Genomic DNA, 15,861 nt, shown 5'->3' on the forward strand with positions numbered 1-15,861 from the left:
TGAAATCCTGAAAAATATTGTGCCTTGGAGAGTACTTCATAAGGATTAGTATCAATTTCATCATCTCATGTTTGCAGACCTACATATTAACAAGGTCGACTTTTCTTGTCATAAACCACATACCTTACAACTATGATAAAAAATATTACAGTAACAAAAATAAAGCAAGTAAACAAACTGAACAGATTTATTATTTTTTGAGAGAATCAACTACTTCATTACCTAGAAGGAACATGATACATCAAAACAAAGTTACTCAGACAACACCATATCCATTTCAGCCATAAATTGAACAAAAATACTAAAATGGACATCACTGAATACTTTGAACCTACTGACAGGTGAACTTTTGCATGACAGTGATATTACATAATTGAAATATTATTGTGAAGGATTAGTTTATCCAGACCTCTGAGCCTAATAAAGGCTCTGCTTGGGCTGGTTTACATAATAAACAGTTATTCGCATTTTCCAATAGTCAGTTCATTCTTTATGCTTGGCATTCATATTACAATCAATAACTATAGAAAATATATGAATTACTACTCTGTATTGAAAAACGAAAACCATAACAGATAACATATCAGTGGTAACTTTTTATGAAATCAATGTTACATCCTCACAATGACTCCTTCCAATAGCACCAAAAATTGCCTTGGATACATCATAATCAAAATAAATGCTTTCATTAATAAAAACCTCCGATACATATGCTATACATAAATTCACATACAGAAAGTTACAAATAATCTTGCCAGCCTGAAACTAGATCTCATGTAACTGATTTGTAGCATAATCCAACCACCCACACGTTGGTGACACAAGTCATCTTCTACAGGATAAGTAAAACCTACAATTTATCACATTTTTTGGCAGATTTCACTAATGATCATATAAAAACTCACTATGATAATATTGAGCAATCATCAATTCATCTTCATACCACCACTTTCCGTGACTCACACTGGGATACTGCTGCTGTGACATATTGAGAAGCCACTTTCTAAGAGCAATTAGTACATATATCTTTATATGCATTGAAAAAAATTTATTCACCATTTTCCACATAACTGCCTTTCAGGGTGTATAGTCTATGATGATTACTCTTTCCAATTTCCTTTAAACATTCACTGCAGAGGATTATTACAAAAAATTATAATTGGTCTGGACAGATATTTTATTTACTGTATTTCATCTATGTATTTAAAAATGTATTGATATATGGTTTTCTTACTGATTCACCTCATCTCATTTCCAACACATATTCTTTGGGTAACACAAAAGTTATAATGTATAATGTTGACAGTTTTACTAAATAAAGTATCAACATAATAAAGACACTACAATACATAAATACAGTATATTTACAAGTACCACTGTATAAATAAAACTTTCTCCTTTACTAACAGCATAATGTAAAAGCTATTCCCCATACTTCACAAGCCGTTCACTTATCTGACGACCTTTGGATTATCAATATACTATCTGCTTCACAGCAACCCCATAAATATATGGACCCCTTTTGCCCCTTAAAAAAAAAGAAGTAAATCTTGTTAATATCTAAGTTAACTGTATCTAATGGAACGTTCTACTTTCAGTAAAAATTTGCTAAAGAACAAGGCATCATAATTCATCACACTTCAGTTTATAGGTGGTGTGAATTTTATTGTATCACTGATTACAATACAGTATTGATAAACAGAATATCAAAATAAATGACTGAATTACAATAAAGTCTCACTCGCAGAATACATGTATGAACTTCACGTCTACTAAAAATATAATAGTCATATGTTCAGTTGCAGTTCATTTTGAACATGTATTCAGATTCATGAGGTAAAAATTTGACGATCTTCCAAAATTACCCTAAACCCTTCCCCTTAAGATACATTTCTTTTAAGTTCAGCAGGTAATTTTCCTTCACCAAACAGAAAGAGGCAGATTCTATCTCCAACCAATGATAAAGCAAAGTCTGCTACCAACACCTTCACAAGGATGTTCCGATACTGAGGAGGAAACAAATTTGAATTACAATCTAGAAAGATGTATTTGCTGTACTGCACAATTGTATGTACTATATATTGGAGCACCTAATTTTTAGTTCACTACAGCATTCTCACACTAATACTCAAGTTCTTTGCCAACCTGCTACTACACTATTCATGTTTGAAATAAGCAAATAAACATAAGACTTACCTCTGGGGGGAAGTCAACAATCTCGAACTGCTGTGCAAATTCTGGAATTATTCCTAACGCTAGCGCCATCACAACACCACCAGAGCACAAGAGGCTGTAGAGAAGTGCTTTGTTCTCTGACAGACTTTCCATGAATGGATGGCCCTGTATAGAATAATGCACTTTAGCAATCATTCTAAATTATCTCAAAACAACTGACTAATTTAATTCTAATCATTTGGCAATATGTAGAATTGTAAACTGAGGATTAGAAAAGCACATGTCAGTGGAACCGAAGATGTGTTGAAAACATATACAGGCTGAAAGATATTTGCATTATGCTATTTCAATTGTACTAAGTAATATACATGTAGTACATATATGTAACTAATGATTGGAATACAAAACAAGACTTCCATTTCAAATTTATATTTAAATTATATAAAATAAAGAAACCACATAATTGTTCATTCACTTTAACCCTTAAACGCCGATTGGACGTATTAAACATCGACAAAAATTGTCTGTTGGGTGCCGAATTGACGTATGAAACGTCAACGCAGGAAAGTTTTTTAAAAATTCACGGAAAAATAGTTATAGGCCTACTTGGCGAAAACTTTTGTATCACCCACCTTGAGGGATACTGGGAGTTCACGGATCAAGCTGTTGTTTTGCTTACAATCGTTACCCAGGCGCGCAAGCGCGAATTTCTTTCTACTCACACTAAAAAGCATGTGACACATCTCGGAAATTATTTTGTGTTTGTCACTTTGACATAATTTTTGCACCATTTTAACCTTCTTACGCCGACTGGTCGCATTTTATGTCAACATTTTTTGTCTCCCGTGTGCCGACTGGACGTATTTTACGTCGACTTACAAAAGTTTTTTTTAAAATTCGCGGAAAAATACTTATAGGCCTACCAGCCTAAAACTTTTGAATCACGCGCCTTGGGGGATGCTGGGAGTTCACGGATCAAGGTGTTGTTTTGTTTACAATCGTTACACAGGCAGCGCGAATTTCTTTCTTGCCGCACTAAAAAGTATCTGTGACACATCTCAAAAATTATTTCGTCACTTTGACATAATTTTTGTACCATTGTAAATTAGCCGTTACATGAAGTATTATATATGAAAATGTGCGCATTTTTATGTAGAATACAACAATAAAATACTCATAATTGTAGCTTTTATCAGTTTTGAGATATTTTCATATAAATAACGATAACTGCCAAAATTTCAACCTTCGGTCAACTTTGACTCTACCGAAATGGTCGAAAAATGCAATTGTAAGCTATAACTCTTATATTTTAGTAATATTCAATCATTTACCTTAATTTTGGAACTAATTGGAAGTCTCTAGCACAATATTTTGATTTATGGTGAATTTATGAAAAAAATAAAATTTTCTTTACGTCCGCGCGGTAACTCTTCCGAAAAAATCATACGTGCGATTGTGGTAATGTTTGCACCATTTTAAATTAGCCGTTACATTAAGTTTTATATATGAAAATGTGCGCAATTTCATGTAGAATACAACAAAAAATAATTGAAGGTTGTAGCTTTTCTCATTTTTGGAATATTTGCATATAAATCACGATAAATAGAAAAAAAACCATGTTCGGTCAACTTTGACTCTACCGAAATGGTCGAAAAACGCAATTGTAAGCTAAAACTCTTACAGTCTAGTAATATTCAGTCATTTATCTTCATCTTGAAACAAATTCGAAGTCTTTAGCAAAATACAGGCGGTCCCCGGGTTACGACGGGGATTCCGTTCTTAAGACGCGTCGTAACCCGAAAATCGTCGTAAGCCGCAACGACGTTCTTGAAAACATGTCCACAGGGAAAATTTCACTACTAATTTGCAATTTTTCTTAGGGCCGTATCTCTTAAATTATCACTAATTTACTTTTTTCATGTGCAACACTGTGTATTCACAAATTACTGTATATTTTCATTAAAATACAAGAGAGAGAGAGAGAGAGAGAGAGAGAGATGAGAGAGAGAGACGAGAGAGAGAGAGAGAGGGAGAGAGGAGAGAGAAGAGAGACGAGAGAAATAACTCCTTAGGTTTCAATAGATTGAAATGAACGTCTGTAGGCAACTTTTTCCCCCTCCCATAAATACATATATTTCTCCAGAGAAGAGAGAAAGAGGACTGTGCAATTATGTTTGTCTGTCTATCAATTCTTTTGCTGAGAGCGAGAGAGATAAAAGGAAGAAATAGAAACACCAAATGTATGACAAGTATCTTGTGGAGAGAGAGAGAGAGAGAGAGAGAGAGAGAGAGAGAGAGAGAGAGAGAGAGAGAGAGATGACAGAGAGAGAGAGAGAAGAGAGAGAGAGTTGTTTAAAAGAAAGAAATGGAATGATTATTGTATTTAAAATACTCAGATATGAATTTTTGTTACTTATAGTATTATTATTGGAAAAAATAATGATAAACTTATTACATACACGTCCATGAAAATGATCTCATCTCAGTAAGAGAGAGAGAGAGAGAGAGAGAGAGAGAGAGAGAGAGACGAGAGACGGGGGAGAGGATGAGAGAGAGAGAGAGAGAGAGAGAGAGAGAGACAGATTACATAAAACCATTGAATTCGTTGACCATTGTATGGCATTGTTAAGCTTGAGTGTCACTGAGTTGAGGTGGGGAAATTGATACAGAAAAAGACAAGGGAAGAATTTTCTTTGGAATTATTTATCGTATTATTACTACTTCTATTATTATTATTATTATTATTATTTGAAAATATAATAAACACGTGCATCTACCATAAAAATTCTCTCATCTCAGTAAGAAAGAGGAATTATCCTTACAAATGAAATGGAAAGGTCATTTTCATCTCTTTTAAAATACGACCATTATGAATTTTGTAATTAAAGTTTTATTATTATTATTATTATTATTATTATTATTATTATTATTATTAAATAACTGAAATTATCAATACAAACATTTTACATACTAGTACCATAAAAATTCTTTCATCGCGGTGGTAGAGAGAGAGAGAGAGAGAGACAGAGAGAGAGAGAGAGAGAGATTGAGAGAGAGAAGAGAGAAGAGAGAATTGAGAGAGAGAGAGAGAGAGAGTGTGTTTATCTCTCTTTGTTTATAACGCTTCCAGCGAAAGAGAGGGAGGGGGTTACCACTATGACTCATTATTATCTTGTGTGGCAAAGAGAGAGAGAGAGAGAGAGAGAGAGAGAGAGAGAGTTAACCTTAATTAAAAGTGACATGGATAGATTAGTACGTATTGTATTTCTTAAAATACTATCACATATGAATTTTGTAATTACAGTTTATTATTATTATTATTATTATTATTATTATTTGGAAGTATTAAAAAACAAATAGTACAAGTACATAAAAAATCTCGAGTCTCAGTAAATGAGAGAGAGAGGAGAGAGAGAGAGAGAGAGAGATTCGAAGAGAGAGAGGAGGAGAGAGAGAGAGAGAGACGAAGAGAGTTAGAGAGAGAGAGAGAGAGGGGGAAAATGTCAGGACCAACTGATTGCAACACTGCAGCTCTCCCCCAGCTCTTCCCCCTTTTGGCTGTCACAGAACATGATATATATCTGACAGTTTTAGTACCTGGAAAGGTTACAGAGAAGACTGGGATTTCCTTCAACAGAGAAGACTGGGATTTCCTTCATTCTTCGATAATTTTTTAAATATAAGCTAAAATCTTACTAATTCACTATGGTATTTTCTTTAATGAATTGATATTATTGCTGTATAAATTAATATTAATATTTGAAAATAGTAAATCATTTATTTATCATACTAAAAAAAACATACATCTTGTAGTATAGAGAGAGAGAGAGAGAGAGAGAGAGAGAGGAGAGAGAGAGAGAGAGAGAGAGAGAGAGAAAATTATAGTGATTATTTTCTTGGAAAATACAGAGAGAGAGAGAGAGAGAGAGAAGAGAGAGACGAAGAGAGAGAGATGAGAGAGAGAGAGAAACTGTGCTAAACTATAAAGGATTCTAATCTATCATAATATGTGTTTTTTAAAAGCGTCGTAAACTCGGAGCGTCGGAAGCGTCAGCGTCGTTAACCTCGGAACAAGCGTCGTAACCCAGGGTGGATTTTTCAATGAATATTTAAGAAAAAGCGTCGTAACCTCGGAACGTCGTAACCCGGGGACCGCCTGTATTTAGATTTATGGTGAATTTAAAAAAAAATCTTTCCTTCCCTCCGCGCGCGGATTCTCCGCCACAAATCTCAGAAATGCGTACGTACCATTCTTGGAATATTTGCTCCGTTTCATATTAGGCATTTCATAGAGTTTTATATATGAAAATGTGCGCAATTTGATTTAGAATAAAACGAAAAATATTTGAAGGTTGTAGCTTTTCTTATTTCCGAAATAATTGCATATAAAAAATATATATATAAAAAAATTCGACATTCGGTCAACTTTAACTCGTCAGATATGGTCGAAAACTGCAATTGTAAGCAAATACTCTTACGGTATATTAACATTCAATCATTTGCCTTCCTTTTTAAAGAAATTGGAAAACTCTCGGACAATTTTTAGATTTATGGTGAATTTTTGAAAAAAATATTTGTTTACGTCGCGCGTTACGAATTCATGCATTATTTGTGATAAATATTTTACTGTGTAGTTGCTTTTTGATATCGTTTTACAATGTGTTATTAATACCAAAATGAAATCATCCCAATTTTTAGTGTACATTACAACGAAAAAAAGTAACTTGTTACCTTTAACCGTTTTGCGCACAGCGCGATTTGAATACAATTATATATGAAATTTCGTTTTTGCTCTATCATATATCGCATTATTTATATATGATAATGATAATTTTTTTCATTTCTGATGGTTGCATACTAAACTTCAGCCAATGACAAAAAAAGGAGCCAAAAATGAACTCTTAATCTTGAAAACTAAGCGCGCTGTGATTTTTTGAAAAAAATATTTTTTACGCTTCCGCGCTCACTCTGAAACACCTCCGGCACACGGGAGACAATTTTTTTTTACCGCTTCGGCGTAAGAGGGTTAAATTACCTAGAGTTTTATATATGAAAATGTGAGCAATTTCATGTAGAATAAAACAAACAACAACCCATGGTTGTAGCCTTTATCAGTTTTGAAATATTTTCACATAAATAACAATGTGCCAAAATTTCAACCTTCGGTCAACTTTGACTCGACCGAAATGGTAAAAAAACGCAATTGTAAGCTAAAAATCTTATATTCTAGTAATATTCAATTATTTACCTTCATTTTACAATAAATTGGAAGTCTAACACAATATTTCGATTTATGGTGAATTTATGAAAAAAACTTTTTCCTTACGTCGGCGCAGTAACTCTTCCAAAAAAATCAGAAATTTTTGTCCGATTGTCATAATGTTTGCAGTTTTATAATAGCCTTTACATAAAGTTTTATATATGGAAATGTGTGCAATTTCATGTAGAATATAACAAAAAACCACCCATGGTTGTAGCTTTTATCAGTTTTGAAATATTTTCATATAAATAATGATAAGTGCCAAAATATCAACCTTTGGTCAACTTTGACTCGACTGAAATGGTAAAAAAACTAAATTGTAAGCTAAAACTTACATTCTAGTAATATTCAATCATTTACCTTTATTTTGCAACAAATTGGAAGTCTCTAGCACAATATTTCGATTTATGGTGAATTTATGAAAAAAACATTTTCCTTACGTTCGCGAGGTAACTCTTCCAGAAAAATTTCGTCCGAAAGTTGTAATGTTTGCACCGTTTTATATTAGCCATTACATAAAGTTTTATATATGAAAATGTGCGCAATTTCATGAAGAATACAACAATATTTTCATATAAATCACGATAAATGCCAGAATTTCAACCTTCGGTCAACTTTGACTCGACTGAAATGGTAAAAAAATGCAATTGTAAGCTAAAACTATTACATTCTAGTAATATTCAATCATTTAACTTTATTTTGCAACCGAAAAAATCAGAAATTTTTCAACCGATTGTCGTAATGTTTGCACCTTTTTATATTAGCCGTCACATAAAGTTTTATATATGAAAATGTGCGCAATTTTATGTAGAATACAACAAAAAAACCCATGTTTGTAGCTTTTATCAGTTTTGAAATATTTTCATATAAATAACGATAAATAGAAAAAATTCGACCTTCGGTCAAATTCAACTTGACCGGAATGGTCGAAAACTGCAATTGTAAGCTACAACACTTACGCCCTAGTAATATTCAATCAATTATCTTAATTTGCAACAAACGGGAAGTCTCTAGGACAATATTTTGATTTATGGTGAATTTTTGAAAACAACTTTTTTTTACATCAGAGCGTTACGAATTCATACATCATATTGTGATAATATTTTCTCTGTGTTGCTTTGATCGTTTTACAATTTGTTATATACCAAAATCATCGAAATTTAGTGTACAATACAACGAAAAAATAATTAACTCATTAGCTTTGACCGTTTTGCTCACAGCGTGATTTGTATACAATTATATATGAAATTTTTTTTCGCACTGTCATATATTCCAATATTTATATATGATAATGATATTTTTTTTCACTTCTGATGGTTGCATACTAAACTTCAGGCAATGACAAAAAAGGAGCCAAAAATGAACTCTTAATCTTGAAAATTAAGCATGTTGCGATTTAAAAAAAAATTTCCGCTTCGGTGCTCATTTGCGAACGCCGCTGGCATACAGGAGACACTTTCGGATATACCGGCTCGGCGATTAAGGGTTAATCTTCCAGGGCAGTTTTACAAAAACATTAGTACATCTATACAATGAAAATACTTACCCGATAATTGATCGCAAATGTAGATATTTGTAAAGTCATGGATATAACATACACTGTACTATTCAACAAACTTGGCTCAAATTCCTTCTCCAAATCAACAAACTTCTCCCTGGAAATAAAAAAAAATGATAGCTTTTGAATGAAAAAGAAAAACAGAATGAGTCATATTAAATCATCCAATCAAAACCATCTCATAGCACATCACCCAATCAAAACCATCTCACAGCACATAAAACAGACTTTCAAGCTCTGGTAATTAACCTTAAAGTTACATATTATTTAAATCCAAACACAGAACCATAAAAAACCATTAATGCTAAAAAAACTTAATTAGGGGAGTTGAGTTCATATTCTTAACTCTCAAAGGGCAAATCAGAAAAAAGATAATTATATATACTGTATACAGCTAGTTGTCGACTTACAACCTATGCGAGTTACGACTGATCGACTTTATGACCACCCACAACTAAAACAACTGGAAAGCAACTTGAGCAGGAAAGAATGGTGTCCTGCTGAACATACAACAGCTTTTCCCTCTCCACACCCGCTCACTTTTTGACCTGCTAATGACTATAATCATGCATCGGCAACAAGGATATAACTCCAGTAAACTTCTGCCATCAAACACAATCGTGGATAAAATTGAGAGAGAATAATTTTAATCAAAACTTCAGGTCTTGAAAAATATGATATTGTTATGATACAATAAAGTTTCATACATACTTACCTGGCAGATATATACTTAGCTATAGACTCCGTCGTCCCCGACAGAAATTCAAATTTCGCGGCACTCGCTACAGGTAGGTCAGGTGATCTACCGCCCTGCTCTGGGTGGCAGGACTAGGAACCATTCCCGTTTTCTATCAGATTTTCTCTTCCACCTGTCTCCTGCGGGGAGGCTGGATGGGCCATCAATCGTATATATCTGCCAGGTAAGTATGTATGAAACTTTATTGTATCATAACAATATAATTTACATACATTCAACTTCCCTGTCAGATATATACTTAGCTGGTTGACACCCTTTGGTGGAGGGTAAGAGACAGCTAACTATTGAATAGACGACAGGTAAACAACATATGTTGTAGGTATTTATAGACCTTGGTTCCTACCTGATTAGGTGGAAGACTTCGTGGCTACTGCCTGGGAGTCTGCTTCACCTCAAGAGCCTAAGCGAGATAGTGATCTGTGGCCAAGAGTTCTTGTGGGTCTGTCGATGGGGTCTTATCCACTTACTCGGCAGAGCCTGACTGGCATTTGTCAATGGGTGCTAATCCACTTATATGACAACACGCCTTATTTCAAGGAGCACACAACCGATCCCGATCACCCGATCCTAACACCTCTGTTAGTTCTAAGATTGTCAAGAGTTATCCCCCAAACTCTTCACAAACAACCCATAACTCGAAATACACAGTCAAAAACGCACACACTAAAGTACAAAAAAAAAATTTTTGTACCCCTCTGATAGTCAGATACCACTGGAGTTCCTTACTGAACCGAAGCGACGGCCGCCTGTGCGACATCTGACACTTCTTCCAGCAGGAAACCAAGAACGTATCCGACAAGAGGGTTACGTACACAAAATTAAGGATCGGCGCTTGCTCCAATACCCAGAACCATCTCCGCTGACACAAACCGACCTAGAGAAAAACATTTCTCATACGTTACCCGCATGTCCTTCAAGTAATGAGATGCAAACACCGAGTTGCACCTCCAATATGTTGCTTCTAAGATATTCTTAAGCGACATATTTCTTTGGAAGGCAATAGACGTTGCGATAGCTCTTACTTCGTGAGCTCTCACTCTCAAGAGTTTAAAAGAGTCATCTGGGCAGTTCTTATGCGCCTCCGTAATAACGCTTCTTACAAAGAAGGCTAAGGCATTCTTCGACATCGGTCTTTTGGGGTCCTTTACCGAGCACCATAGACTGTGTTGCGAACCCCCATCTGTTTCATGCTGTCCAGATAGAATTTAAGCGCTCTGACCGGGCAAAGAGACCTCTCTGCCTACTAGACTAGCCAGGCCCTTTACCTCGAAGCTCCTGGGCCAGGGTTTCGAAGGATTCTCATTCTTAGCAAGAAAGAGAGTCTGGAACGAACAAATAGCAGTCTCCTTTGAAGCCCACTCGTGACTCAAGGGCGTGCAGCTCACTGATTCTCTTCGCCATAGCGAGAGACAAAAGAAATAGGCACTTCCTTGTAATATCTCGAAAGGAAGCCCTGTGAGGTGGTTCAAACCTTTCAGAAGACAGAAATTTTAGGACCACGTCCAGATTCAAGCTCGGAACTCTAGGTTCTTTTGATTTGGATGTTTCGAAAGAATGAAGGAGATCATGCAAATCCTTATTGTTGGCCAAATCTAATCCTCTGTTCCTGAATACAGCTGAGAGCATACTCCTGTATCCTTTAATGGTTGGTACAGAAAGATGCGATTTCTCCTTCAAGAAAAGAAGGAAATCTGCAATCTCAGTCACAGAGGTATTGGAGGAGGACAGCTTCTTCGACCTACACCAACTTCTGAACACCTCCCACTTCGATTGGTATACTCGCATAGTAGATGATCTGCGGGCTCTAGCGATTGCGCTTGCCGCCTTGCGAGAAAACCCTCTCGCTCTGACAAGTCTGTCCTGTATGTGGTCTTGTATTACTATTTGTGTAATAATTTTTTAAATTTATAAAATAAAGTCTTACTAATTCACTATAATACTTTCTTGAGTTAATTGATATTATCGCTGTTTACACTAATACTAAGATTTGAAAATAGTAAATAATTAAAATTTATTCATACAAAAAACATACCATGCTCTGTAACGAGAGGAGAGGATTAATATTTTTTTATTTTGTGATATTTAATCTTATTAAATTCACTAATACAGTATTAATCAATATTAATATTCAAAAATTAGTATATAATTTTTCTATCATAAAAATGCATTTACTGATGAAAATAACATCAAAATACACTAATTAATTATTATTTTTGTCAGAAAACCCACCCCAATAGGTAAATTTTCCGCAAATAATGGGTAGATATGGTCCAGAGAGAAATCTGCGAATCTGTGAGTCCGCGAGCCTGGAGAACACAAATACGGGGGCCCAGTATATATATATATATATATATATATATATATATATATATATATATATATATATATATATATATATATATATATATATATATATATATATATATATTATACCCATATACGTACGTCATATCACATTACCGGGATTCATATACATATATCAAACTACAAATGTCCTTTAATATCTAATTCGCTCTACCCCGGAATTAATATATTTTCATATATGTTTAACCGAGGGAGAATTTATTAAGCGATAATAGAATTGCTGACCGACAGGCGTGAACCATCGACCTCTCAATTCCAGGACTGGCAGTGAAGCCTGAGCCACCTCGCCACCCGGCATGAGATATAAGATCATGCCGCCTCCCACCTCAAATACTTGCCGCGCCCAGGTATTTTTGTTTTGGAGACTGCATCAAGCCCATCTCGTTCTCGGTAGCGTGGTAGTGCTTTTGCCCGCACATAGTCATATTATACGTCATATCACATTACTGTGATTCATATACATATATCAAACTACAAATGTCCTTTAATATATAATTTGCTCTACCCCGGAATTAATATATTTTCATATATGTTTAACCGAGGGAGAATTTATTAAGCGATAATAGAATTGCTGACCGACAGGCGCGAACCATCGACCTCTCAATTCCAGGACTGGCAGTGAAGCCTGAGCCAACCTCGCCACCGTAAGAGATATAAGATCATGCCGCCTCCCACCTCAAATACTTGCCGCGCCCAGGTATTTTTGTTTTGGAGACTGCATCAAGCCCATCTCGTTCTCGGTAGCGTGATAGTGCTTTTGCCCGCACGTAGTCATTTTATACGTCATATCACATTACTGTGATTCATATACATATATCGAACTACAGATGTCCTTTAATATCTAATTCGCTCTACCCCGGAATTAATATAATATTCATATATGTTTAACCAAGGGGGAATTTATTAAGCGATAATAGAATTGCTGGCCGACAGGCGCGAACCATCGACCTCTCAATTCCAGGACTGGCAGTGAAGCCTGAGCCAACCTCGCTACCGCAAGAGATATAAGTTCATGCCGCCTCCCAGCTCAAATACCTGCTGCGCCCAGGTATTTTTGTTTTGGAGATTGCTTCAAGTATTTTGCCGTATTTAACTCAATTCAGAGCAATTTTCTTGCTTCTATTTAGCGTATATTAATCTTTAGAAACTACTGATATGTAACAACACTATTTTTCTTTATATGAAGTGTTTTTAAGTTGAAAATTTACTTAAATACATGAACTAGCCTTAGTTAATTTTTTCATTAATCGATGGCGTTGTTTTCTGGTTATCAGTACATATTTCCGAACTTGCCGAAACGCCAAAGCACCAAGAGGCCTTCATAAAATACAAACATAATGAATATGCATCTTTTCCTTGGCTCTTTTAAAAAGTTATGTAGTCTCACATTATTACGTACAATATTATAAAATACAAACAGTTATCTATGTTTTGGTTTGGAAAAATCAGCTGAGGGTAGAGGCCCTACTTAACATGATTCGGAGTGATTTTCCTGCTTCTATTTAGCGTAAATAGGTTATTTTTCGTTATATGAAATGCTTTTAAATTGAAATATGAATTAAATATGTACTTGTTGTGAACTCCATTGTTTTTTCTTTTTTAATGGGTGGTGTCGGGAGCATGTTATTTGGTGTAAAAAACTGATTAAGTTTATTTCCCCTATTTGATAATACAAGATTTACATATTTATCTGTTATCGGCATGAAAACAACAGTAAAATGTGTTCTTTCATGGCCAGTATTTTTTATTAAAATACTTTTTTCTCCACTATTATTTGTGGTAGAGTTGCATCCAAGTTGCTGATGCATAATAATTTATAGTCATTAGCAATGTGAACATTTTGTTTTCCCAGCTTCAGCTACAACTGCAGCTTAAATTTAGTAGTACAGGCAGTCCCTGGGTTACGACAGGTTTGGCTTACGACATTCCGAGGTTTAGGTGCTTTTCAATTATATTCACCAGAAATTATTTCCAGGGTTACGACGCATGTTCCAGGGTTACGGCGCCTAGAATGCTGATTTGGTAGAAGAAATATGACACCAAAAATGCAAAATAATCAATATTTGAAGTTTTTTTTGGATGAAAAATGTAATAAGAATGCAGTTTACATAGTTTTCAATGCACCCAAAACATTAAAAATAAGGTTTTCTTAGGATTTTTTACGCTGTTCCAGCTTACAACAACTTTCAACTTACGATGCATCTCAAGAACAGAACCCCTTCATAACCCGGGGACTGTCTGTACTATATTTCCTTGCCAATATTTTCTCCATACAAAATAAAGGTATAATGCAAAAATATTTAAATCCTAATCTACTTAATTAACATTATTTGCAACATATATGTTTACTTTTTCAGTTTTGTTTACAATTTCAAATTTGATTAGGGCAATCCTCCATTAGTAATCAGTCATGGCCCAAGAAAAACAGACAATTAGTAAACTTGAAAGAAGTGAAGTTTTCGGCATTGTCACTTTGCGAAAAAGTTGCAATTAATAATATATGTGTTTATGCAGTTAACATCAAAGAATTTTTTAAAAATTATGTAACAGCTATGAATGATAGCCACGTGCAGCCACTGCTTAAAACTTGATTTAACAAACCAAACCTTTGGTTCATGCTAATAAAGAGGATAGCTTGACATTTGTCAAAAACAGTGTGCGTTGTCATTCTCACATCCGCTCGCTACTGCAAACCTCACAAGATTGATGATCATTTATGACCCAGCTCAAGATTAAAATGACATCCACAAATACAAAAAACTTTTAAAAGTGGCTTGTTAATTGTATAAAAGTAAAGGAAAAATGAGACATTAGATTCTCATTCTATATATATATATAAAATAATTAAGATTAATGATGAATTCACACACTAGCAAAATGGTATCTCTTCTAATTGTGTGCGCAGCCAGTCTGCACCTTGAGCATCAGAAAAATGACAAATTTGTAACTCAATTTGTATTTTTTTCATAGCTAAACAAACCTGAGGTCTTAACATTAGGATTAACTAGCGTCAAGCTGGAAACCAGTAGAATTAAAATTAAACTTGTGCGATCCAGGGACTATTGGCATATATACCGGGTGATGGGGCATGTATACCTAGAATGCCCTCGGCGTCGTGTGACTGACCCGCCAGTTATACTTCTAACCCAGTTAGACTGCTAGAGGGGTGGTTCGAGGTGGGCCTTTAACTGTTTAGACCTCAGGTTTGTTAGTTATGAAAAATACAAATGAGTTACATATTTGTCATTTGTTCATATACGAAACAAACAAACCTTCGCCTTAACATTAGGATAGACTTACTTATTGAAGGGAGGTAAGTCTCTAACTGACTGAGAGTTTGCCACCTAAATCCATTTCCGAATAATAGGAGCATTCTAAGAGAATGGACTATAGACCCTTGAACCAAAGATATAAGGAAATCTATTGGTTTCCCTCACTGGGTGCTGGTATCATGCCATGGTTTACAAACTATGGGGAAATAGAGGACCCTCCATTCTTAAACCACTCTTGTCCCTTGTATCTGGGATCTACCATCACCCCTCCCTTCCTTATTACAGAGAGGGGTGTGTTGCTACTGAAAAGTATACTATACTCTAACATAACTTTACAGTATGGCTGACCACCTCACTGCATCTAGTCCATTCCAGCTCATGATGGTACTCTCCTTCATACTGCCCGTAGGTAAAGGAGTAGAAAGAAAGTATAAAAAAAAAAAAAAAATAAAAAAAAAAAAAAAAAAAAAAAGGC

General features: G+C 34.9%; 1 protein-coding gene across 1 annotated transcript in view; it reads right to left on the reverse strand.

Moving 5' to 3' along the window:
• Window positions 1–173: 173 nt before the first annotated feature.
• The window catches only part of LOC135221276 (endoplasmic reticulum transmembrane helix translocase-like), a 354,729-nt gene continuing 339,041 nt past the window's right edge, over window positions 174–15,861 (reverse strand). The window contains exons 24-26 of the mRNA XM_064259089.1: window positions 8,982–9,090; window positions 2,197–2,340; window positions 174–2,006 (exon numbers count right to left, since the gene is read on the reverse strand). Of these exons, the coding sequence (XP_064115159.1) occupies window positions 1,881–2,006; window positions 2,197–2,340; window positions 8,982–9,090 (379 nt within the window). The 3' untranslated portion in view covers window positions 174–1,880. The remainder of the gene's footprint in view (window positions 2,007–2,196; window positions 2,341–8,981; window positions 9,091–15,861) is intronic.

The sequence above is a fragment of the Macrobrachium nipponense genome, chromosome 2 (assembly GCF_015104395.2).
Source record: "Macrobrachium nipponense isolate FS-2020 chromosome 2, ASM1510439v2, whole genome shotgun sequence".
Lineage (NCBI taxonomy): Eukaryota > Metazoa > Arthropoda > Malacostraca > Decapoda > Palaemonidae > Macrobrachium > Macrobrachium nipponense.